The sequence below is a fragment of the Lactuca saligna genome, chromosome 3 (genome assembly GCF_052625555.1).
Source record: "Lactuca saligna cultivar CGN05327 chromosome 3, ASM5262555v1, whole genome shotgun sequence".
Classification (NCBI taxonomy): domain Eukaryota; kingdom Viridiplantae; phylum Streptophyta; class Magnoliopsida; order Asterales; family Asteraceae; genus Lactuca; species Lactuca saligna.
The window spans coordinates 147,931,328-147,957,140 of record NC_136419.1 but is presented as its reverse complement, the minus strand read 5'-3'; the positions used below and the strand labels follow the sequence as shown (position 1 = coordinate 147,957,140).

Sequence of the window (25,813 nt, the reverse complement as noted above, 5' to 3'; positions counted from 1 at the left end):
GGCACTTGTCTGTGAGACCGAGGGGGTGGCCCCCGGCTTGGCAAGAAAGACCACGTGGCGGCCCCTGGCATAATGGCAAGACTATGTTTGGCACATAGCATCTTTAATGATTATGATATATGTATGGCTCATGGTTATGTATGATAATATGCTAGACAGTATCCGGTTGAAAGAGACCGAAGGGTAGGCCAGCACCCATATATGCTAGGCAATATGTTGATATTTATGGTATGTGGTATTTGGAGAACTCACTAAGCTTCGTTCTTACGATTTTCAGTTTTGGTTTCAGGCACTTTTGTTTTCAAAGGAAAGGAGTCAGATTGATCACATCGCATCACACTATATTTCCGCACATGAGATCTTGGTGATTACACTCTGATATTGTTTATGATAACATGTTTTGACTATTTCTACTTTGGTTTTTACATGACATGATATTAAGGATGTTTTCTTATACCGTTGGTTTTATAATAACTTATTTAAAAATGAATTTTTTTGGCCTTGAATTTGGGATGTTACAAGTTGGTGTCAAAACCTTAGTTTGAGGGATATAAGCACACTCTCTGGCATATCTGGACTCAAACTAAGGACTTGGTATGAAAATTTCCAAAAGTAAAATCATTTTTAAATAGAAGTTTGAAAAGGATTTGAAAATGAGAAAGGGACTTTGAGAAGAACAAGGTGTGTGATGCGTGCAATCAGTCGAGCTCAAGTAAGTTTTCCCCCAAGATACCCATACATGTTATGATATGATATGATTATGAGATCCGCGTGCTAGATTAGGGCTAAGGATCTAGGAAGATGCCTTAAATGCTTGTTGTATGTGCTTGATGAGTTGCATGATACTACTGATCAGTTAGTGACAGGATAGTATGTTTATGTTATGCTTGATTATATGAGCCTTTAAATTGCATGTGCAGATTCCAGATTAAAGGATAGAATGATTTGATTGGAATATGATGGTTATATTTTCCATTGTCTGAATGTTGCTTGCTTTGTGCTTTGTGGGACTTTTAGTGATGTGAGTTAGCTATTAAGTGAATATGCTAAATCACATGTGGCACAGGCTGAATAATCTCAGAGTGATAGATTTGACCCTATTGTGCAGCTTTTGTTTGAGTCCAACCGTTCTAGGGACGAGTCTTTTACTCGAAGGATTATTTGATCTCTGTTACATGTGGCTATATTCACGAGGTAGCTCTTGGCACTTGTCTATGATAACATGATATTAAGGATGTTTTCTTAAAGAAATGAAAATAATACACTCTTCCCTCGTGGAAAATTCATTGACAAAAAGGAATCTGGTTGCATGAGAAAATGCTCACTTCTATTCCTTTCTAGCAAATAAATAAGATTTTTTTTTTCTTTCTGTTACTTCATTCCATTCCCTCTTTGATTGTTATATAGTAAACACTACCTAAAGTTTTTACGAGATTAATGATATATTGTGTGTTATACGTGAAAATTTAGGATACAAATTTGAATTTTTTTCATTGACATTTTGTGGACTCACAGTCAAACAAAACATTCTACAAGATTGTCTAGTTCTCCGAAAGTTACATGGGCTAAGCATGAAATTATCGTTTCAATTGGTAACACATGTTTAGAAAGCAAATAATACACTAACACCTTGTTCCAGAGTCGAAAATAACAAGGGAAGCGGAGAAAAAAAATTAAAGAGAAAGAACGAGTCAAGAATGTTCCTGAGTTTATTTTTTGGAGTGATTTGGGAAGAAAGGAAAGGAAATCACAACATTCTTTTCTCTCCTAATCTTCCTCCCAAATCAGAGATATTTGAAGAGAAGAGAATCACCAATAAAAAAATCCATATGATTATCAAACTACCCCGTATATTCATTTACAACATCACAGGAAAAAAATCATTGCTTCTCTGGTAAGGGTATAATTCTCCACTTTTAGTTTTCATTTCTTTTCTTTCCAATTCAGAAACACAAAGAAAAATAATTTTCCTTTCATTTCTCTCGAACTCGGGAATCGAAAATAAATTTTTACTTTCTTTTCATTTCCTTTCTGTTCTCTCCAATTTTTTTTTCTTCTTTCAAATGAAACTCGGGAACACGATTTAAGCATTCAATCCGCCAATCTTATTCTTAAGGGTGATCATTGGATTTCAAATGGCTAAATGCAAGAAACCGAGGTTGTACTTTCATTTTTGTGCACTATAATATCTTATTTTCATTTGTTTATATTACATCATTGCATTTCTAATTTTTTCTTATTTTAGGAATTTGTATTTTAGAAAATCTAGGAATTATTAAATCGTATTCAACTTTCATACTTGGGAATCTTAACTATTTATAACAATAAAACTTTCTTTATACTTTAATGATATTTGTAAGAAATAGAAAAAGAATTTACTCTAATAAATGAAAGATTTTTTTTGCAACATGTCACACTCTCATTCAATTTATCAAATGTTATTTTGTGGTTATTTTGAATTAATTTTTTTCCCACATATCATTTTATGATTTTTTTTTTGTTTTAATAAATTTCACATAGTACTTTAATGTAATAATTACAATAAATATAGTAATAAATGAATATAAATTTCATTAATAGACTTACCTTATTATTTCAAAATAACCAAATTAAAGCTCATTAGTTTTGTTTTATTATTTATTTAAATTTAAAAGATAAATAATCAATTTTAATAATTTATTATATATATATATATATATATATATATATATATATATATATATATATATATAATTAACCCATATAATACATGAGTCTCACACCTAGTGTTATAATAAGCTAATCAATAAAATAACATATTGTTGTTTCTTGCATTTAATCCCATTTTAGACTATACAGTTCCATTAATTTTAAAATGGATTGTTATATTGACGATGTTACTATAGAAGAGAATCAATTAATTCATCTCACTTTTAGATAAAATAATCTCACTTTTGGATAAAATATAAGATAATCATTTTGAATAGTGCTAAAACTAAAAAAGATTACTACACTTGAAATGATTATATATATATATATATATATATATATATATATATATATATATATATATATATATATATAATGATTCACTCTATAATACATAAGAAAAAGTGTATCAGCATATATATATATATATATATATATATATATATATATATATATATATATATATATATATATATATATACTCTACTTTGAATCCTCTTTGGCTAATTTTAATTGAAATTTTAAACAGAAAATTAACAGTACAAAGTAGAAACCATCATAATCGAAAGTAGAAAGTAGAAACCACCATGCATGCTGGGAAGAAAACAATGTGAAACCCTATTCTTCCAAAAACACTTGAGTTGACCCATGTTGCACCACCTACCAAAGCAAAGTATATATATTGGTTTTTTTGTTATTATACGTCCCACTTTCATTTATCTCTATTAAAGCATTGCACTTTAAAAATCTTCCTAATTATAGCAACATCATCCAAATATAAACAATTTACACTGCTATAATCAAATAGATTTTGCAAAGTACATCTTAATTAAATAATAAAAAGTACAATGTTATAATTGGATTGATTTATAAACCACAATGCCTTAATAATAAAAATAGATTGATACTAAAATGCTTTAATGGAAAATAAAAGTAGGTTTTTATTTCTTAAATTTAGTCTAATTTAAAATGTATTCCTTGGGAAATTACATGAATATCGAAGAACAAGAGCTTACCACACACATGGAAACACATTTAAGGACCACCCTCTTGTCTTGCCTTAAGTACCATCTCTTCTGTGGTGGTGCCAATGATCTCATTTGCACGTTTAAGACTAGCACAATAATACCTCCCAATTGCATCCTAAAACCATTTATAAATAACTACCATTGAATTAATATAAAGGCATATATGATCACTTGTTATATATATATATATATATATATATATATATATATATATATATATATATATATATATAGTTTTTGTTTGTTGTATTACACGATGAAGAAAAGAGAAAAGTGAAAGTATGCCACCTTAAATGAGTAATAATGAGAAAGTATATTGTGTAAGTGTTGATGGAAGTTACCATGGAATGTATGTATGTATTCTATATGTTTTGGCAAAACATTTATAAGTTTATGAGATTTGGCAAACTAGTAATGTACCAGATATAAGGATAAGAAAGTTTACGATATCTAATGGATGAAAATTACAAGTGATTAAGTTATAAGGACAAACCATACTACATGACTAAGATGGGAGTTTATCACACTTTCACTGAATACCATTACATAAGCTTTTTCTAGTTGGGATGTGGGAAATTTTTGTTTATTAGTGATGAATATTAAAAATCTTAACACGATTTGAAGATTTTTATATTTACCGATCAAACCTTTGGTGTTAGAAATATCATCTTTTGATATGATTATGAAGAATGATGTAGTTGTTGGATGGAATCAAGTAATGGGCTCATATTATAACTATAACTAAGAATGAATTTCATTTACAAGTAATAGAAACGTCAATAATTAAAATGTTTGACTTTTGAAGGTTTTGGTGAAACTTTTGATTAAGATATTGGTGAAGGTTATACATCAAATGAGTTTAATAGTTCTTTTTTATAATGGAATGGCAATACGATTGTGAGTCATTAACATATGGAAGTAGGCTCCTTAAATGAGTATTTGACAAGCAACTTAGTCTTGTTGAAATTGAAAGGAGTACAAGGATAATGGTAATTGTTAATGTATCTCATTATCTTGCTAATTGTTAATGTAATACATGTCACTATATGGATATCTAACATAAATTTTATTAGATAAACGGAATATCAAAAAGTGTAATGTACAAACTAATATGTATGCTAGAAAAGGGAATTTAGAGATGTTAATCAAAATGGAGTCACAAGGCTCAAAATGGTTTATTACAGGGGAAAATGACGTGTGAGAGTAATTATCATTTCGTTTTGTTCAACAAGTTAAATGGTTAAATATGCACAGAAAAACAAAGTTGCCTAAATGTGAATAATTTTTTTTTATGAATTTCTTAATATTTTTTTATAATTTCTTACAATACTTTATGATATATTTTTTTCATATAATTTTTTTAATTAAATGTTTTAAACTTCACTTATTATTTTTTTAACACTTTTTTTTTATACTTTCATATAAGTACTTTTAAACCAAATAATTTCAAAATTCTTTAAAATTTTCATACATGTTTTTAATTTTTAATTTTTTTTTATATTTTCATACATTTGTTTTTATAACTTTCATACAACTATTTATAAACTTTCTTTTACAACATTTTTTAAGAGTTCAACAAATTTTGTATGAAAATTTTATGTTTAGTTATAATAGTTAAAATACTTTCGTTAAATACTAGTTTAGAATGTTGTATTAAAAAAATTAAAATGTTTATAAACTTCTACTTAAATATTATAAAAATGTTGTAATAATTTAAAAAAAAATTACATAATATAACTTAATTTTGTTTTTTATTTGCTACGTAATATTTTCTTTTTATGTTTTAAAAGACCCTCTATATTTATTATTACATATTTAATTTAATTTATTTTATTGTTAGATACTATTACTTTAAAGATATTGCATATGCTTAAAAACAAAAGAAAAAAAATATGAGAGGCTATATAAAATATTTCACAACAAAATATTTATTAATTAAAAAGTAGAGTTTATAATTGATCAATATTTATGATTGTAAGATTTTGCTAAAAATAATTAGTCGAAACTTGAGCAAAAGACTATAAATGAGATAAATAATAAATCATTATGGATACTTTAAAAATAACGTTTGGAAAAATAATACAAACAATTATGAAAAATAAAATCACTATTAAAAGTACGAAAAATGACTTATCAGAGTAATATACTTTTCATTTATTCACATTTACGTATTTTTTTTTTACACATTTAACCATTTAACTTGTTAAATGTGTTCATATGTTACCATTGTTACCTGAGATAACCGGTGACAATAGTAAGATGTAAATATATTTAACAAGTTAAATGGTCAAATGTATACAAAAAATTGTCTAAATATGAAAAAAAAAAAAACAAAACAAAATATATGATTACCTTGGTAAGTCATTTTGCTTATTAGAGGAGTAAAACATTAATGTTGAGTCTTTTATGTATAGACAATTTGTTGAGAAAAGAAAAGGGATTTGAAATGAAATTTGGTTTTCAAATCACTATTTGGACAATATTGAAAAAGTGTCTAATCGTTAGTCACTCAGTCTTCGTGGACTAATGAATAGCTGGCCTAGGTAAGGGCTACTCGAGTTATCTATATTGTAAAGCAATTAATAACATTTCTACATCTTAATTGATAATCATTTTTAGACTTAGGACATTGAGCAATAATCCAAATCACATGTGCAATGTGTTGTTTCAATTGGTAAATCCTTTCAGGAAAAATTTCCGCACATAAAGTGCATGTGATCTTATATAGTTCATTAACATCGATCAGACATCTACATCTCCAATCAACATCACTTAATTTTTGTTTAAGTTATGCATTAGCAATTGTAACATAGATGGTGAACTTGCAGACGTTCGATTAAGTTCAACACTAGCAGTTGATTCCATAAATATTGTAATCAAGAGAGATACAGAGGAAATTTTTTTAAGAATGAGAGTTAAGAGGGGGAGAGGCGATATATGATGGTCAAATGAGGCTGGAACAAGATTAGTATTAGGTTGGAAAGACTTTCTCTACCTAGAACCCCTTTGATTGCTTAGACTAACTTTTAACTGCTTATTTTATCCATATGGTATTACATATTATATGAGAAAGGCCAATGTTATGCCAAGAGTACAAAAATGTATTTTAGCATGAAAAGGAAGCATGATTTATAATATATCATGTAATTGATATAATTTACAACATGGATATGAGGTTGTAAAGTTGCTAGGCGTTAGTGAGTCGGTTGAATTGGGACTAGGCACTAATCTAGCCTAGGTGGCGACAAATCACGTAATATCTGAGGACCCTAAATTATAAAGGAAATTATTTAAAATAATAATTAAATATTAACAATATCTTAAGAAAATGAGTAAGTAACTATAAAAATAGTCATTTAACCGTTTAAATATTTAAGCCAACAATCATCATATATAATAATACACTCAAAAAATAAATTCGTTTTCAGATCAAAGTATTACTCTATTAGGTTTTTGACTTTCCATTAATATAGACTTAAAAAAAACATATTTTTGATAATTTGACTGTCGAAACCAATTTTTGACTGCATAGATCAAAATTGAGAAAATTATTTGTGAGCAATTATCTTTTCATCTTATTCGTATTTAGATAATTTTTTTATACACATTTAACCATTAACTTGTTATATGTCTTCACATATTACCATTGTCACCTGCTATCTCAGGTGACAATGGTAACATGTGAACAAATCTAACAAGTTAAGTGGTTAAATGTTTTCAAAAAAGAAAGTTGCATAAATGTGAACAATTGTATTTTACAAATTTCTTAAGACTTTATATAATTGCTTACAATATTTTTATGATATTTTTTTCATATAATTTTTTCTAATACAATGTTTTAAACTTTTCTTTTATATATATATATAATATATATATATATATATATATATATATATATATATATATATATATATATATATGTATATATGTACTTTCATATAAATTTTATATAAGAGTTTTTAAACAAAATATTTTCTAAATGTTTTAATTTTATCTTACAAGTTTTAATTGGTTTTTAAATTTTCATATAACTTTTTTTATAACTTTCATACAACTATTTATAAACTTTCTTTTACAATATTTTCAAAGTGTTTCATATATTTAGTTTGAAAGTTTAATACCTTTTTATAACATTTAAAATACTTTTATTAAATACTATTTTAAAAAGTTGTATTAAAAAAATTAAAAAGTTTATAAACTTATAATTACAAACTATAAAAAAGTTGTAATAAATTTAAAAATTTTACATTACTTAGTTTTTTGTATGTCTTTTTATTTGCTACATAATATTTTTTTTTTTTTTGAAAAGATCCTCCATACTTATTATTACATATTTAATTTAATTTATTTTATTGTTAGATACTATTTACTTTTAAAATATTGCATATACTTAAAAAAAAAAGGCTATATAACATATTTCACAAAAAAAAAAATTATTAATTAAAAAGTAGAGTTTCGAATTGATCGATCTTTAATTAATATTTATGATAGTAAGTTTTTGCTAAAAATAATTAGTCGGATATTGATTTTTCAAAATAAAAAGACTATAGATGGGATAAATAATCAGTCATTATGGATACTTTAGGAATAACGTTTGTAAAAATAAAACACATAATATTGTTTTGGTGTATGTAGCAGCGAACTTAATTGCTTTTTTCATGAAAATACTTTGTTGATGAAAGAACGTTGATATAGTTGAATAATTTGTTCATCCTACTTAGCCATATGGTTATTGTTTCACTATATGGGTTTGGTAGGGATGAGATTTAGAACAGGAAAACCGGATCGGAACCAGAATCAGTCCGGAATCGGAACCGTTAGAACCAGAATAGATAGAACTGGTTCCGGTTTCGGGTTTAAAAATTGGCTTTATCCGGGTTTGGGTCCATCGGGTCCAGGTAAACCAGGTGTAAGAACCGGAACCGGTTTTTGTGAAACGTTTAAAAGATGCATATCTTATTCGTTTCAACTCCGATTGACATGCGGTTTTTTCCAACGTGTAGTTTAAACTATAAATTTGCCATTTTTAGTTTTATATTCATTGACTTATAGTGCCCCAAAGTTGAGATATCAAAGTTGAAAATTTTAGTTTTTAGTTTTTTTTTGTATTCTGTGAAAGTATTAAAACATGCATATCTAGTTATTTTGATGTTGGATTGACATGTAGTTTTTTTCAACTTATAGTTTAGAGGTTGTACATGAGTTTAGACTATAATTTTGTCAATTTTGGTTTAATATTCAATCATTTACAATCCCTGAAGTCAGCATATCAAAACTCAAAATTTTCAACTTTTCAACTATTTGTTTTTTGTACTTTGTATTATGTGAAAATGTTAACACAAGCATATCTAATTCGTTTAAAGTCGGATTGACATGCGTTTTTTTGTATACTGTAGTTTAGAGTTAGTACATGATTTTAGACTATAATTTTGTCAGTTTCAATTTTATATTCAATGAGTTACAGTCCCCTAAAGTCGGGATATCAATATGAAAATTTTCAAAGTTCAGCCCACTAAGTAGTACTTAATTACCAATAAATTTCGGTTTTTCCTGGTTTTCCGGTTCTAAACCCACTTTCCAACCTACCCACTTTGATGTTTCCATCCGGTCTGGGTTTGGACCCACTTTCATCCCTGAAAAGGTGGGCATGAAGTTATGTGCGGTACTGACGTACTCCTTTATGTTATGTGCGAGAATTCATGCATTACATTTGAGTTTGGTTTTATGACATACCAAGTTATGTGGTTTAAGAGCCAACGATTTAATTATAGCATTTTAATATATGGAAAACCTTGTTTTTACTTATACTATTAGCCTAACTCTTGTTTGAAAAATGGATATGTTTTACACGTATCTAACATGAGGCCATAGTGATGTAACAATGATGTTTCTAGGTATATAAATGCTTGATAAGAAAGAAAAAAGAGCATAAGATAGCCTTGTATTAGGAATCTATGATTAATAATTATGGTTCATGTTGTTAGATTATAAGGAATTAAAATAACAATAAATACAAACTTGGATAGATTCAAAGATCGTGTTAATAAAAACTTCCCAAAATCTATAATTTGTCTCTTTTTTTTTCTGGGGTACACGAATTCAGAAGTGGGATAATCCAAGAATGAAGCAATCTGAGTTACATGCCCGATTCAGATTGTAAAACACAGAATACCTTGTTATTGTGTTCTTGAGAGATATATGAAATCTTAATATACAGATTTTGGGAGTATATCATGTAACCCGTTTTTTTTTTTAACATGAATCATGTTCTTATACAAGAGGGAAAAAGTAGTTATTGGGGCTTGCATGCAATTTTGGAGCTAAAACAAGTAGTTAATGGGAATAACTAACACCCGCATCATCATAATGTCATCAAGTGAATGTGGCGAAACCACTGTCAGGGGCTCTGCCCCTTGGACCCCACTAGGGGTGCTGCCCCTAAAACCTGCCAGGAACGCTAACCCTTAGAACCACATACCCAGGGGCATTCCCCGGACCCCTGTATCCCGAGCTTAAATTAGTCACTTTTAGTGTACACCCCACACCTCCAATCTCCATGAATGAAATAGATCTCAACATATCTCAATAGTAATAACAACTACACTAAAACAAGTTGATAACAATAAAATCACCAACATAGGTCATATCATGGTGGGTTGAATTTAGCAGTTTTGTAGCCTTAGTTAGTAATAATGTTGGTATATATGTTATACAAGTATTTAAGTTCATATATCGTCATTATTTAGGTGTCTAATGAAATTAAGGTTTTTAGCATATTATCTAAATTTGGAATTCATGGATAAGTTAGTTTTGGTTTATGAGCAAGTGACTAATACAATGTGTATTAAATAATATATTACATATCGATGTTACTGAAAATAGTCAATCTGTTTGATCTAATAAATTGAATATAATCAAAATCGGTAAAATATTCAAAAAGTATAAGAAAATAATAAGTCAAAAATTAGGAAAAAAAAAAAGAAAGATAATAGAAATTATTATTTTGTGTAATCTATATTATGATTTTAAGTCCTTTTTCCATGTTTTATCAAAATATTTTCAAAATATACTTGAACTTTTTAGACAAATTTAGTAATTTAAATGTTATAGCTCCTAGATATATTTTACAGGTTAAAAATTTACATGTCCATGGTCATAGAAAAAAATTATGTTAAAGGTTATAATACATAGTGTATGAGGACCAATTTAATATTTGATAGTTATAGCGATTACAATTATGTGACAGTTAGAGTAGCTATAGTTTTCTTAACAGTAAAAAATAAAAGGGTGTGATGGTTAGGGTCGAAAAGTCATGTTGGTTTAGTTTCAATATATACATATGTAAACAGATGTAAAAGGTCGTTCTTGGGGTTCTAAATAAGAAATCTTTGTTTTTGTAACATCCTGATCTTAAGGTAATTCTAATTTCAACCCTATAATTTCGTTATGTTGCATTTGGTCCCTAAATCCAAGAAAGTGTGCAAAAGGAAACCTAGTGACATTGTTTTAATATTGGCCTTGGGAGTATTCCATGTGTATGTGGTGTACGTTGAGCGTACTACGGGGCACCCTAGTATGCCAAGCGTACATCAGTGTACCCAGGACGTACTTGCCAGATAAGGAAACTTTAATTTTTAGGGTGTGACTCGTATTTAAGCATTATTATGGACTCATTTCACCCACCATAACCGCCTCCATCCCTCTCATACATTTGTGAAACTAGTTTCACCTTGAGGATCCTTTTCAAGCTTAGAAGAGTGTCTTTGGTGCCTTAGAAGAAGAAGGAAGGAAGCCAAGCTCATTTTGAAGGAGTAGAACACTTGGATATGGGATTTCTACTTCATTTGCAACCATTGTAAAGTAAAAAGCTTGCAACTTTATTCCTCTAGCATAGAGATCTAGTTTTGGTTGTCTTTATGGAACTTTTTGGTCCCAAAATGTTAGATCTTGAATATGGCATGTTCTTGACCTTTGAGTTGTCCTTTCAGAACCTAGGAGGGGTCTTAAGTCATAAAAATGGGTTCTAAATGGTTTGTTTTGCTTCATGCATCATTTAGAAGGTCTTAATGGATTAAGAGCTTGTGTTAAGCACTTTTTGGACATGCTAGGTCATAATGTTGGAGACTTTATGACTCGTAAGTGGATTTTAGCCATGGATCTTAATTATGGACATAAGAGCTTAAGCTATTAACCTCTTAATGGAGTTTGGGACTTGCGAGGGTACGCCCCGTGTACGAGGTCAACCACCTCGATAGTGGTAAACTGCGAGGCTGTGTGTATGCCCCGCGTACCTCCGGAGTATGCCTCGCATACGCACCCTGAGTTGACTCGATTGGGTTAACTAAGTTGACCTAGTTGGTTTGACCAATTGACTTTGACCAAGTTTGACCTTGAGGGTATTTGGGTATTTTGGGATTTTGATGGAAATTGGTCATTTGTGGGAATAGCTGTCGGGTAGAGAGCTGAGATTTGGAGTCGAGACCTCATCACCTTTTGTTCAGTTTGTAAGGTGAGTTTTCATCATTGTACTTTTGGGTCGAAGGCACCAAGGCTGGCCTATTGGATTGTTATCCTGGTTTATCGCATGTTGGTATGCTGTAGTGATCTGTTAGATCTGTATCCTGGTATATAGGATGATGTTATGCTTAGTGATCTATAAGATCTATCTGATTATATGTTGACTGGTTATATGTATGCTTATCTGTTATGTATATCTCGACATGGTTTATGTGTGGTTGGGTTGAGGCGGACCAGGGTAGACCGAAGGCTAAGAGACCCAAGGCGTCCCGGATAGACAGCAGACCCGAGAGGCATACCATCATATCATCATGATGATTTGGCTTGTGTAGTCCCACCAATGTCAAGAGAACCATGGGCGAGGCGATACAATGATTTTCCAAGTTCATCACCCATCATATCATCATGATGAATTGGCTTGTGTAGTCCCACCACCATTGCCAGATGGTCATGTGTCATTTCTTTTTCATGAACATTTCTATACTCCACATTACTATTACTAGGAATACCATTAAACTTTATGTTAGAGAGAAAACCAGTTTATATAATAAATCTTGGGCATTACATAAGCTTTAATTTGGTGTTATTGTAACACCCATTTTTTTGGAAGTACTTATTTAGTGAATTCAAGGAAGTGGAGAAAGAAGGGTTTTAGGAAAAAACTTAATTCGTGGCTCGCTTTGGAGATTCGTGACATGTGTCACGTTAATACTCGCGACACGACTAAGTATAGGCCACGACACTAAGTTGCATAAAGCCAAAAACCCTAATCTTGGACCTTAAGCCCTATATAAGGTCCTTAACTTCTATGTTTACCCCAAATTCGGGACCTCCAACCCCAAAAAGCCACTTCACCTCAACACCCTAGCCTCCTTGCCTCCATTATTGGTGTTTTATGCTTGGGAGGGGAGCTTGAAGAGGAAGTAAACCATTTTAGTTCCAATTGAAGAAATATCTAGAGTTTTTCCAACATCTTCACAACTCTCTAAACCTTTTTGAGATATAAAGTCTCCACCTTTACGTGTTTTTCTTCCTAGATCTAGGTTTTTTTTTACCATGTTTTAGTCCTTTTTATGGCTTTGGATGGATCCGAGGAAGTCCCAGGTCCTAAAGATTGTGTTTTATGGTCTCTCGGACCCATAGTTGTGGAAGATGTGATTTTTATCTTGAATTTTTATCCATGCATGATTCTAGTAACATTTTGGACTCCTTAATGTTTAGGTTTTAAGTTAGAGATTATGTTGGACTTGCGAATGGATAAAATTGGAAACTTGATCCATTAAAACCTATATTTGATTCAGATATAAGAATGTTAGCCTTTGTCTTGAGATATTAAGCACTTTAACAAAATAAGTGCTTTGCCCTAAAAAGTGTGACACGACCAAGGGAGGGCGGGAACGCGAGCCTGGAGTTGGTTCACGACTGTTTTGTCACCTAGGAGTCGTGACATGACCAAGAGCTGGGTCACAACGCGTTGGCCCAGCTGACCGTTGACTTTCGTTGACTAGTTTGACATTTGGTCAAACTTTGGTGGATTTGAGGATCAGTCTCTGATTGGTATTAAGTGGTTCGTGCTAACGGATTCGTTAATGTTGACTCATGTGCGAGGATTATGGTCGATCAACTAGATCCAATGAGTTTCCTACTATAGTATATGTGACATTACATGTCTAATGAGTGGTAGGATGCATGTGTGTTATAGGTATACAACTATGTGATAGATTAGGATAATATTAAGTTACTATATTTGTGAGGTTTGCTTGTTGAGTTGTGTTACTATTAATAGATTGTCGAGTGGATGACATAGGGGCTGTGCATAGTTATGATATCATAGCCTTAGGACTCTTGATTTGGCCTTATTGCATCATTCTTGTTTGATATATTTCTATGGAGTAAGAACATCTGTTCGAGTGACTATCTTTTCCTCGATTGTGTATGACAACGCAATCATAAGGTGAATTATCAATAATATTTGAACCTTGGTGTGTTTGTATGTTGGTTAAGGTGTATGGTTTGTGGACACTTGTTGATTATATAAGTAGACTAGTATGGTCTTTTGCATGTTGATTATATAAGTAGACTAGTATGGTCTTATGTTAATGGTGGGACGACACTAAAGGTGTGAGTTGACTAAATGGCACAATAGTCGTCAGCTGTTGTTGATGACTACATAGTACATTAGCCATTAGTCACCACTGATGACTAGACAACATGGGAGCCGTTATTCATTGTTGATTAGGTGGATCGGCACTAGAGACGAGAGTCTTTGTATTGTATGAATTGTATATGTGATGTGATATGTGGTATACTAGGGAAATCACTAAACTTTGTGTTTATGTCGTTAAGTTGATTGTTTTTTTAGGTTCTTTAGGAATACAGGGAAGGGCACAACATGATTGTACATCCACATTGATGGATTTTCATGATCTAGACTTCGCTGATTTTATGTTATTACTTTACATTGGAAACCATGTTTTTACAACACTGAAAAAATGGATTTTATATTATATTTTGGAATGAAGTACGTTATAGTTGTTCATAATGGTAAAGGTGGCATGGTTTTGAACAATGTTTGTTAGAGTACAGACTTGCGAGGTTATTTTCCATTACTATAGATAATTTATTACCAAATAATCTTTCGGTTCATTTTTTCAAGAATATTGCAATCAATAAGGTGGGGCACTTTCATGAGGTGAACATGTGTACTTAATTAAGATGTGCTTCAAATATTTTTATATTAATTTTAAAGATGGGTTGAAAGAGTATATTGAAAGTATAAGAAAGATTAGAGATGTGAGATATGTGAGATCTTCGTCTATAAGAATGTAAAAGTTGAAAGAGTGTGCCAAGAAAGCTAAAATCACAATAATTCAAAATTTGTTTTCCTTAAATGTTGCAACTCATTGAATTTCCACTTATTTTATGGCGGAGGTTGATGCTAAAAACTATTATATGGTTTTTGAAAGGATGAAGCAATATGATGTAGGTAGGATATGTCAATGAGTTTTGCACGAGTAAGGTGAAAATATTACCTAATAAAAATCATTAGGAGAATGCTATATTATTCATCAAGTTCTTAAGATATTTATAATCCTACTGTAAGAATATTGTATATGTTCAGTTTAAAATTCATAGGCTGCTAGAATTTGAGGGGAAATAAATATTTTGAATCAATTTTAAGTTGTGGTTGTTTTGCTTGATACTCACTATCAAGACCCATTTTTGCATGCATGTCTTAAGATGATGGTTGTAATCTAGATTAAGCTTCACGTCATTATGTAAAAAGTAGAGAGACTTTGGATTATATGTACCAAAGACTAAAACGTGACACACATATTTCTTCCATTAACCTTGAAGAACTCGTAAGGTTGTTGACGAAGATGTTGATGAGTACACTTTGTTTGATTAACTTTGCAAAAAGATTTTAAAGCCTACTGATTATTCAGAATTCAAGACTAAAGTTGATAGATACTGCAACTACTCAGCCTAACAACTTTAGGTTAAATTACTCATTTCGAATAGCCCATATTTGTAGGACCAGGTATGTTTTTTTATGTGTAGATACTCAAATGTGGAGAGAAATAGAAAGTAATTTTGTAACACGCAACAAAAAGTGAGGTGGTTTTTTTTGCTTAATCTAATACAAATCTCTCTCTATTTTTGTGGATGTAAGCATGTTCTTGTTGAACCACCTAAATTTGTTGTTATTCATTCTCTATTTACTTTCCTTATTGGTTATTGTCATTACTTGTTTTTGGGTCTAAGGGCATAACATGAATTTGAATAAAGAAAGGTTAGTTGTTGTCATTTTTCTATTTTTTGCATTTGGTTTCTATTTTTTGCATTGTTCCCACTAAAGTAACAATTGGTATCAGCGCTTAATATCAAATGCGGATGGTAGAGCTCAGATTTGAGGTATTTAGGTGGTATTTTGTGTTTTGCACACAAGGTGTTTGATAAAAGTGCTAAGAGAGGCAGATTCTGAAACAAGCGGGTAAATGACATCTACGAGCGAAATAATTAAAGTTAGGAATTATGAATTATAAAAGTTTAATGGGAAGAATGATTTTTCTTATTAGAGGATGCAAGTGAAAAATCTATTAATCTCACAGAAGTTAGATCACAAAGATATTATGCCTTGAAAGGGATGTTTCTTTCTTGGTTGGGAATGAGGAATCGATAGTTGCGGTGTGGGAAAAGTTGGAGGAAAATTTCATGATGAAAACTCTAAAAACATGATCTATTTGAAGTCCAAATTGTTTACATGCAAAATTGATGAAGGTTCTTCAATCCGGGAACACATCAATAAATTTGATAGGTGTATATAAGATTTAAAAGACATTGATGTGAAGGTAGAAGATGAGGATCAAACACTTTTACCACTTCTTTTGTTGTCAAAGTCTTATGAGAATCTTGTGCAAACATTGATGCTTGTGGGTGACAGTCTTACGATAGATGACACTAGAACGTCAATTCTAGCGAATGATCTTCGAAATATTGCAACTAGTGACATGGCTGCTGCTAGTGGTAATAAAGACCAGGCACAAGGACTGTTTGCAAGAGGTACAAGTAATGAGAGAGGAAAAAGCAAGGGAGGAAAGTCTAGGTCTACATCTAAAGCTCTTGCAGAAAGGTAGTGTTTCAAGTGTGGCAAGCCTAGACATTACAAAGAAAACTGTCCTAACAAGAGAGTGGGATGGAACAAAGACAAGAACAACAACAAAGGAAATCTATAAGAGAGTGATAAGGAAGCAATGATGATTGTTGCTTTGTCATTTCTGATGAAGAAATCTCTAGTAAATGGATTCTTTTTTTGGGTTGCTCTTACCATATGTGCCCAACTAGGAAGTTGTTTATTAACTATGGAAGCATAGATGGTGGAACCAAGATAGTGGGGAATACTCATTCTTACAAAATAGTTGGGTGTGGTTCAATTAGAATAAAAATGCATGATGGAGTGGTCAGAACTTTGTTGGATGTGAGACATGTCCCTGAGTTGCGAAGAATCTCATTTCTAAAGAAGGTGTATTGGACTTTGGTGGGTGTAAGATAGTTACATGAGAAGTAGTAAAGATGGTTTTTCGTGGTTCTTTGGTTGCAATGAAAGGTACTTGTCAAGGAAACCTTTATGTTATTTCGGGTACAACAATGACAAATGATGCGTCAGTTGGAAAAAATAGTAGTGGTGGTGATCCATGTGAAAGCACTTGGTTATGGCATAGACAGCTTGGTCATATGTCTGAAAAAGGTTCTTGATCTGCTTGGTAAAGAAGGTTTGTTGAAGAATTTGAAGAAACCTTGCATTGATTTTTAGGAGCATTGTGTGTACGGTAAATCACATAAGGTTCAGTTCAAGTCAAGCAAACATAAAAGTAGATGAATTTTAGACTATGTGGATACAGATGTTTGGGATCCTGCTTTAGTCACTTCCAAGGGAGGTTCCAGATACTTTGTCACTTTTGTGGATGATCATTCTAAGTAAGCTTGGATTTACTTTTTGGAACAGAAGAATGAGGCATTTGACACGTTCAAGAAGTGGAAAGAAATGGTAGAGAACAAAACAGTCAAGAAATTGAAGACACCTCCACCCCATTCCCGAGTTCAACTTAACGAAAGAAAAGAAAGGAAATGAATGGAAATGAGAAGAAAATAAAAGAAATTGGTGCTCCCAAATTTCATTAAAGGAAGGAAGTGGGGGGAAATGGAATGATCACTTTCCCTCCTAACTTTCCTTCCGATTTGGGAGGATTTGGAAAGAAATAACAAAATGATTAATTTTCCTTCAACTTCTATCCAATTCGGGAACACAAAAATTTTGTTTTCCTTTACCTTCTCTTCTTTTCTCTCCTGACTTTCTTTTCTCTTTTTTTTTTTTCTTCTGTTAAACTCTGGAACTAGGCATTCGATCTAATAACAGTATAGAGAATACTAAAGGTGTCTTCAAGAAATTATGTGATCATGAAGGAATTTCTAGACATTGGAGGGTAAGGAAAACACCACAACAGAATGGGGTCGCAGAGAGGCTGAATCGTACATTGCGAGATAGATCAATGTGTATGCGATCATATGTTGGTTTGGACAGAGAATGGTGGTCATAGCCGGTTGCTACAACTTTCTATATTCTTAATCGATCTCCTCATGCATCTCTAGATAGAGATGTACCCTATAGGGTATGGTCAGGGAACATGCAGGTCATGAGAAACTCAAAATCTTTGGGCGTACAACCTATTATCATTTTAGTGAGGGAAAGCTTGAGGAAAGAGCAAAAAAAGGCAATTTTCTTCGGATATGCATCAGGTGTGAAAGGTTATCGTCTTTGGTGTTTGGAAGATTCCAAGTTTATAATCAGTAGAGATATTACCTTTGATGAGAAATCAAATGTAGCTTCTTCGAAAGCTACGGTGCCAAATGGTGAAGAGATTGAGACGGTCAACTCTCAGGTAGTTGATATTGAACCTAAAATCCAACAAGGTTCTAGTCATGTTCAAGAGGAAGATCATGGTGGTATCACGATGATATTGAACATGAGACGGTTCAACAGGAAAATGTACATGAACCAGAGATACAATAGCTCAAGGATAATTTGGTCTCTACTAGACCGATGCGAGCATATAAGAAAGTTCAAAAGTTGGGGTCTAATCAACCCTTGAATCACTACGGGCAAGAAAATTTGGTTGAGTATGCACTCTCGATGGAAGAAGACGAGTCGGTCTCCTTCAATGAAGCTATTCAGAATGGCAATAATGAGAGTTGGTTGGCTGCGATGGAAGAAGAGATGGAGTCTCTCCGGAAGAACCAAACGTGGGAGGTAGTCCTATTGCCCGTAGGAAAGAAAGTTATTGGTTGTAAGTGGGTGTACAAGAAAAAGAAGGATCCTTCTGAACTCAGTGGTACAAGGTACAAGGCAAGACTAGTAGCAAAAGGGTTTGCACAAAGAGAGGGAGTAGACTAAAATGAGATATTTTCTCCGGTAGCGAAACACCCTTCCATCCGGGTGTTTTTGAGTATTGTTGCTTATGGTGATTTGAAGCTGGAACAACTCGATGTACAAACTTCTTTCTAGCATGGAGAATTGGATGAGAAAATCTATATCCATCAACCTGAAGGATTCAAGTTTGTTGATAAGGAAAGTCAGGTTTATCGCTTGATGAAATCACTATATGGATTAAAGCAATCTTCTCGATAGTGGTACAAGCGATTTGACTCTTTCATTGTTGAAACGATGGTTCTCTAGAAGTCTATATGACTGTTGTGTTTACATGCGGAAACTTCATGGACGTGATTATACTTATCTTCTTTTGTATGTGGATGACATGCTATTTGCTTCGAAGAGCAAGGTATAGATAGACAGACTGAAATATCAACTTGGTAAAGAGTTCGATAAGATGGACATGGGAATTGCCAAGAAAATACTGGGTATGGAGATTAGAAGAGAGAGAACAAACCATCGATTGTTCTCGAGTCAGAAAGGCTACATTGAGCGGGTTATTGTGAGGTTCCAAATGTAAGATGCCAAGTCAGTGGTGACTCCATTGGCTCCACATTTTAAGCTCTATAGTAGACAATCTCCCACTACATATGAAGACAAGACATACATGAAGCGTGTGCCTTATGCCAGTGTAGTCGGCAATCTGATGTATGCCTTGGTGTGTACACGTCCATATATTTCACACGCGGTTAGTGTGGTTATCAGGTTCACGGCGAACCTGGGGAAGGCACATTAGGAAGTTGTGAAATGGATATTGAGGCATTTGAAAGGAACCACTAATATTGTTTTATGCTTTGGCGGAAATACATGTCGAATTACTAGATTTGTGGATTCAGATCATGCTGGTGATATGGATAGATGTCGATCTACTACTGATTATGTGTTCAATATACATGGTGCTCCGGTTAATTGGCGATCGATGCTACAAGAAATAGTGACATTTTCTACTACAGAGGTTGAGTACATGGCTACAACAGAGGGTGTAAAAGAAGCACTATGGTTGTGGGGGGTTTTTAGATGATTTGGGGTTTGAGCAAGATTGTGTAGTCTTGTGGTGTGATAGTCAAAGTGCAATTCACTTAGCTAAAAATCAAGTTTATCATGCTCGTACCAAACATATAAATGTTAGATATCGTTTTGTGCTGGATGTCATAAAGGATAGTGATATTTCCCTTATAAAGGTGCACATTGATGTGAACCCAGCAGACGTGTTAACCAAGGTGGTACCAGGTGGCAAGTTTAAGCATTGCTTGAACTTGCTGAATATTAATTAATGTTGATTGCGGTTGAGGGTGAGGTGGAGTTTTCACCCGGTGAACTACGGTGACTTGATCCTAGATGAGGGTACGTAGGCAACCATGGTAAAAATGGCACAGCCGGCTGAGTGTTACATATGAAGGTGGGCAAATTCTTCTTAGGTGTATCGTCCAAAATTTGAGGTCTATCAAATGATGTTCGAGGTGGAGAATTGTAACTGCGCAGCTTGAGTAGGCTTGGGTTAGCCCAACAACTTTAGGTTAAATGACCCATTTTGAATAGCCCATGTCTGTAGGCCCATGTATGTTTGTTTTATATGCTAATACTCAACTGTAAAGAGAAATAGAACGCAAGTTTGTAACATGGGACAAAAAGTGAGTTTTTTTTTTTTTTTTTTTTTTTTTTTGCTTAACCTAATATAAAGCTCTCTATTATGGTGGATGTAAGCAGGTTATTGCTGAACCATGTAAATCTGTTGTTCTTCATTCTCTATTTACTTTCCTTATTGGTTATTGTCATTGCTTGATCTTGGTCTAAGGGCAAAATGGGAATCTGAGCAGAGAAAGGTTAGCTGCTGTCATTTTTCTATTTTCTGCATTTGGTTTCTCTTTTCTGCATTGTTTCCGCTGAAGTAACAGATACTTAATAGAAGCAACTGAAAATATAGGAGTTGTTTCTATAAAGTGGACGATGTATTGGAGTTTGCATTTTCTACTGGTGGACGTTTCATTGATTCATATAGGAGTTGTTTATCGCCTAAGCATATACATCGTCCACTTAAATATACTCAAAACCGGATTCATCAAAAAACATCATTTGGTGGTTTTAAAAAAATGAAGAAGTGGAAGCATTAGAAGCTGGTAAGTGACAAAAAGCTTTCATATTTCACTTTTAAATTTATGTTTTTGAATGTTCCATTATGAATTATAACATACTAATATTGCTTTTCTCTTTAATTTTGTATAACTGTTACCATCTTTGGGTATATTGAAGATTCGTGACTTGGTAGTTGGTATTTTGGTTTAATTATGAAGTGTATATTTTATTTTGGAACTGTTAAGGATATGGATTACTTGCTTTGGAACCTTAATTAGTAGTTTACTTACTTATGTTTAGTCATATATCCCTACCATTCAAGCAAAATAATGATATCAATATCGTAAATCCAAATAAATGAAAATAGGAGATGTTTCAAGAATGGGAAAATATTCTCATGAAGTTATTTAAGAAAGAGAAAAGCAGAAGTGCAAACTCACCTTAGCAATAATACCCAGCTTTTCTAATTTTTGGACAGCATCATCCACATCAAAGTTGCATCTCTCACCAAACTCATCATTTATTAGTTCCTCACATTTTTTGTCAAGTTCCTGTAATATATATAACATGACAAATGACCCCATTTTACTGTTGCATTGTGAAAATTTGTTCATTGGTTTCATATTAACCACAAGGAGCAATACCTTTAAAGTTGCTTTGCCCTGTTCCATTAATATAAAAAAAGAAATGATCACCTCTTTTACCTGAAATGATTATTTGATTTTGTTAGCTACCAATTAGGGCATGTTGTTACTTAGGCCATTTAAGGACTTTTTTTTATGACTTCCGTAGAATGCTAAATATCACGAAAAAGAAAACAAAGAATTAAATGCAAGAGATAGCAACATATTTCCGTAATTTGTTTGTTATAGAATCTTACTTTTATTTCTTCCTATTACAAAATTCAAATTTGAAAAAACTGGTCAATTATAGCAGTGTCATCCAAATACAAAGCAATCTTTACTACTATAATAGGGTAGATTTTTCAAATCATAATGTCTTAATAAAAAATAACCAAAAATACCATGTTATAACTTGGATAAAAAATTTAAATTACAATGTCTTAATAAGTAAGATAATGAAACTACGACACCAAACTTACTTCTTGTTGAATCACATCATCGCACAAATGAAGAAGAGTTCCTTTTCCACTATCCAGTTGTTTGTCATACATGAATTGTGTAATTAAGTTCTGATACATTTCCATATTTGCCTGAAACCTACATTTCAATTGTATAATCAACAGATCAATTGAACCAATATGATGGTTTTTATTACCATCTTCAAGAACACCATTCACAAGAAGACATATAAGTTAACCTTATCCACTTGAATTTCATCAGAAAAAAAAAAACTCACGTAAAGTATATTTTGGCACAGTATCCAATCACTGAAGACACAACAGCAACAATGACCCAAAAGTCAGCTTCAGGTGTCTGGATTGAACCAGTTGCAGCTCCCTTAAAAAAAAAAAAAAAAAAAAAACATTTCAAATAAACAAAATGGTCCCTAAAGGAATTTCATGGATATTTTTTAACTACTAACCAGACCAAGTACAGCAGTGGTAAGGAATTTGACCCAGTCCATAGGTGTTAGACTTGGATTTTTCTTCTCAGGCTGTACAATACATCACAGGAATCTCATTAATCAAACTTAAATTCCAAATAAATAAATAAATAAATAAATAACTCACCAATACTATTTCCATATCTGCCATTGGGATCTGTTTTAAATGCTTCACATATATCCCTCTTTCCTTTTTTGTCTTACTCCCTGCTAGCCTGCATATGAACAACATCTTTCTAAATCCACAAACAAATCAAAGTATGAAATCTTCACAAAAATATAAATCATATTCATACCTGTAAACCACAATTATCCTGTCAAATGTAGGTTCTTGGATTGTAATCTTACTTGCCAAATTCTGTAAACTGGTTGAATAAGTACATTCTAGTGTCAGTTAGATACTGTTATCAGCTATTAATGTAAACTGATTGAATAAGTACACTTTTATTTAACAACCTGAAATCCAAATTTTCAATACGAATCCGCTCAACATACAAATCATCCTGAAATTCTTCATCGCTATTTTCACCTTCTTTCTTTATATCTTTCGTTTCATCCTCTTTCTTCATAACTTTCCTAATTATCGCCCTTGTTTTTTTAGGAAATAACTTCTCTAGCCTGAAAGCACAATGCACAATTTCTCTTTATAATTTAGGATATACAATTAAAAAAATATGGAACAAGATTAAATTAGTAAGTGAGGATCGAAAGAAAACTTGCCTAGTTACTCTCATGATCCATCCCCATATACGGGAAATGAAAATGTCCACTTTCTCCATTATAAAGTAATCAGTTGTCCGATCAATTCCAATTCCACGTCGAAAAATTATATACTAGAATAAAATATTTTTATTATATTAACAAAACGACTAAATTTCCACATGTGTATCGAATGAAAAGTATAATGGAAACACCTTATCTGCAAAGTCGGGAAGGTTTTCTCTAGGATGCTCTGAAAAGTACCTCTTTAACAGTTTCTTATCAAGCTACAGTAAGAAAGGGAGATATTAAGAAAGAAGAAGAAATGTTTATACCTCATTTATATAACCATATTCAAGTGCATATATATAATCTGTAACAAACCTAACCTTTGATTCATCCACTGAGATGGGAAGATTTAGACGATATTGCCCTGATTGTGCAACCGCAATCTCCTCCTCGGTAGCAATCTTAAAATTACTCTTTTCCATTACCTAAATTGATATGAATTGAATTTGTAGTTCAAAATTCGAATATACCCAACAGAGAAAACAATTTGAATAGTAGTTCATGATTACATGATCGAATATAATAGGTCATGGTAGATTTACATGATGACGAATACAGATGGTTAAGCACGTGCTACCTTAAACATGTAGTTGAGGAAGTTTTGTTCAAGAACATCAACCTCATCCGAGGACAAATGTTGTTGCTGAAGTTTCTGATCTCCATAGTCTGGATCAAAGAGTGCATATAGTTGCTACAAGAGAACAAAGGAAATCAAGTACAATTAATCTGCTAGAAAGAATTATTGGAGAACAAGATGGAATAAGTTGATGAATCAAGATAGTAAATACCATAAGATCTTCAAACTGAAGAAGATACCATGCTCGAATCGTGTACTCAACTCTCTTGCAGAGCTTCAAGAACTCTGATCGATCAGAACTCTGTTCTGCAATGCATCAAGAATTTCAACAAAGACACTTTGACGTTTGATGTTAAATTTGATAATTTCGAATTCTTAATCATTAACTTCTAGTTAAACTTTACAACACATACTAGAGGATCCAGCTACAAATGTCACTACTAACAAAACCAACACATGAATGTGAAAGTCAATATACAAGATGCCATTCTTTGGGTGTCTAAATTTCGTACAGGAGAAGAAATTCAGATAAACGTAAGTGATCGTAATCCAAAATTTAGAACACAACGAGTATGTGAGCCAAAAAAAAGCGCAGATACATCATTGCAACGGATCCTAATTTTTGCAAGGATTACGACTAGAATAAGATAAGAGGTTACATTCGTTGAAAAATCAATCGAGTTTAAACGAATATATATATTGAAAACAATGAGCGACAATAGATTATATATATATATATATATATATATATATATATATATATATATATATATATATATATATATATATTGAAGAAAAATATATAATTACCAATGAGGTTAGCCAAAGTCATGATGAGCTTAGGCTTCAAAACTGGAATTACAGCTTCACGCTCCAATCGGATCACTTCCTTAGCCTGTTTGCTACCAGTACTAGCGGTAGCCATTTTGTGTTTGTATGATCAGACCTTAATTGAATCTCGATCTTTCTTTCATCGTCGATTATCAAATAAAGAGAGTGAAATAACATCGATCTGATAGCAAATGCGATTGCGAAACGTAAAGGAAGGAGTCAAACAAACGGTTCGGACACGAAACCTTCATCTGCGAATTGAAGGTTTGCTTAATTAATGGCGAAATTCGGGTTTTAAATGCGATTTGCTTCAGGCCACTGGCCACCCCGGGCATGCAATGCAACCTATTTCTTTAGTTCCCTCAGAATATCCTACACTATTAATTAATAAATAAACAAAAACTAAAAAAAAAAATTATATATTCTGTCATAATGGATTTAATCTTTATATAATTTTTTTAAAAAATATTTATATATTGTCTAGCAATCGTATTAAATTTGATCCGGTCAAAGCTTATCTAACTTTTAAAAATTATATTTTTTATCTAGATTTCAAATTTTTTTATAAATTTGTTTCAAATTTTACACTTTTAACTTAGATTTTAAATTTTATTATAAATTTGGTCCACAATTTATAATTTTGGCCTAAATTTCAGAATTTTGTTATGAATTCATCATAACTGGAGTTTCATTTACAACATTTTTTCTTAACAAATTTTCGAATATATTTTTTCTTTATAAAATCATATTTATACAAAAAAATATATTTTCACATAA

At 32.0% G+C, this 25,813-nt stretch overlaps 1 protein-coding gene across 1 annotated transcript; it reads right to left on the bottom strand.

Moving 5' to 3' along the window:
* Positions 1-3,186: 3,186 nt before the first annotated feature.
* On the bottom strand, positions 3,187-25,280 carry LOC145033985 (uncharacterized). Its single transcript, XM_078982436.1, has 16 exons — positions 25,016-25,280; positions 24,417-24,511; positions 24,206-24,319; positions 23,949-24,053; positions 23,775-23,846; positions 23,581-23,693; positions 23,317-23,478; positions 23,157-23,225; positions 22,988-23,075; positions 22,840-22,911; positions 22,654-22,754; positions 22,397-22,514; positions 21,939-21,998; positions 21,735-21,845; positions 3,705-3,831; positions 3,187-3,348 (listed from the first exon to the last, which is right to left on the bottom strand). Exons 1-15 carry the CDS (start codon positions 25,128-25,130, stop codon positions 3,724-3,726), a joined length of 1,503 nt encoding a protein of 500 aa, XP_078838562.1. The 5' UTR covers positions 25,131-25,280; the 3' UTR covers positions 3,187-3,348; positions 3,705-3,723.
* Between the last annotated feature and the right edge of the window lie 533 nt (positions 25,281-25,813).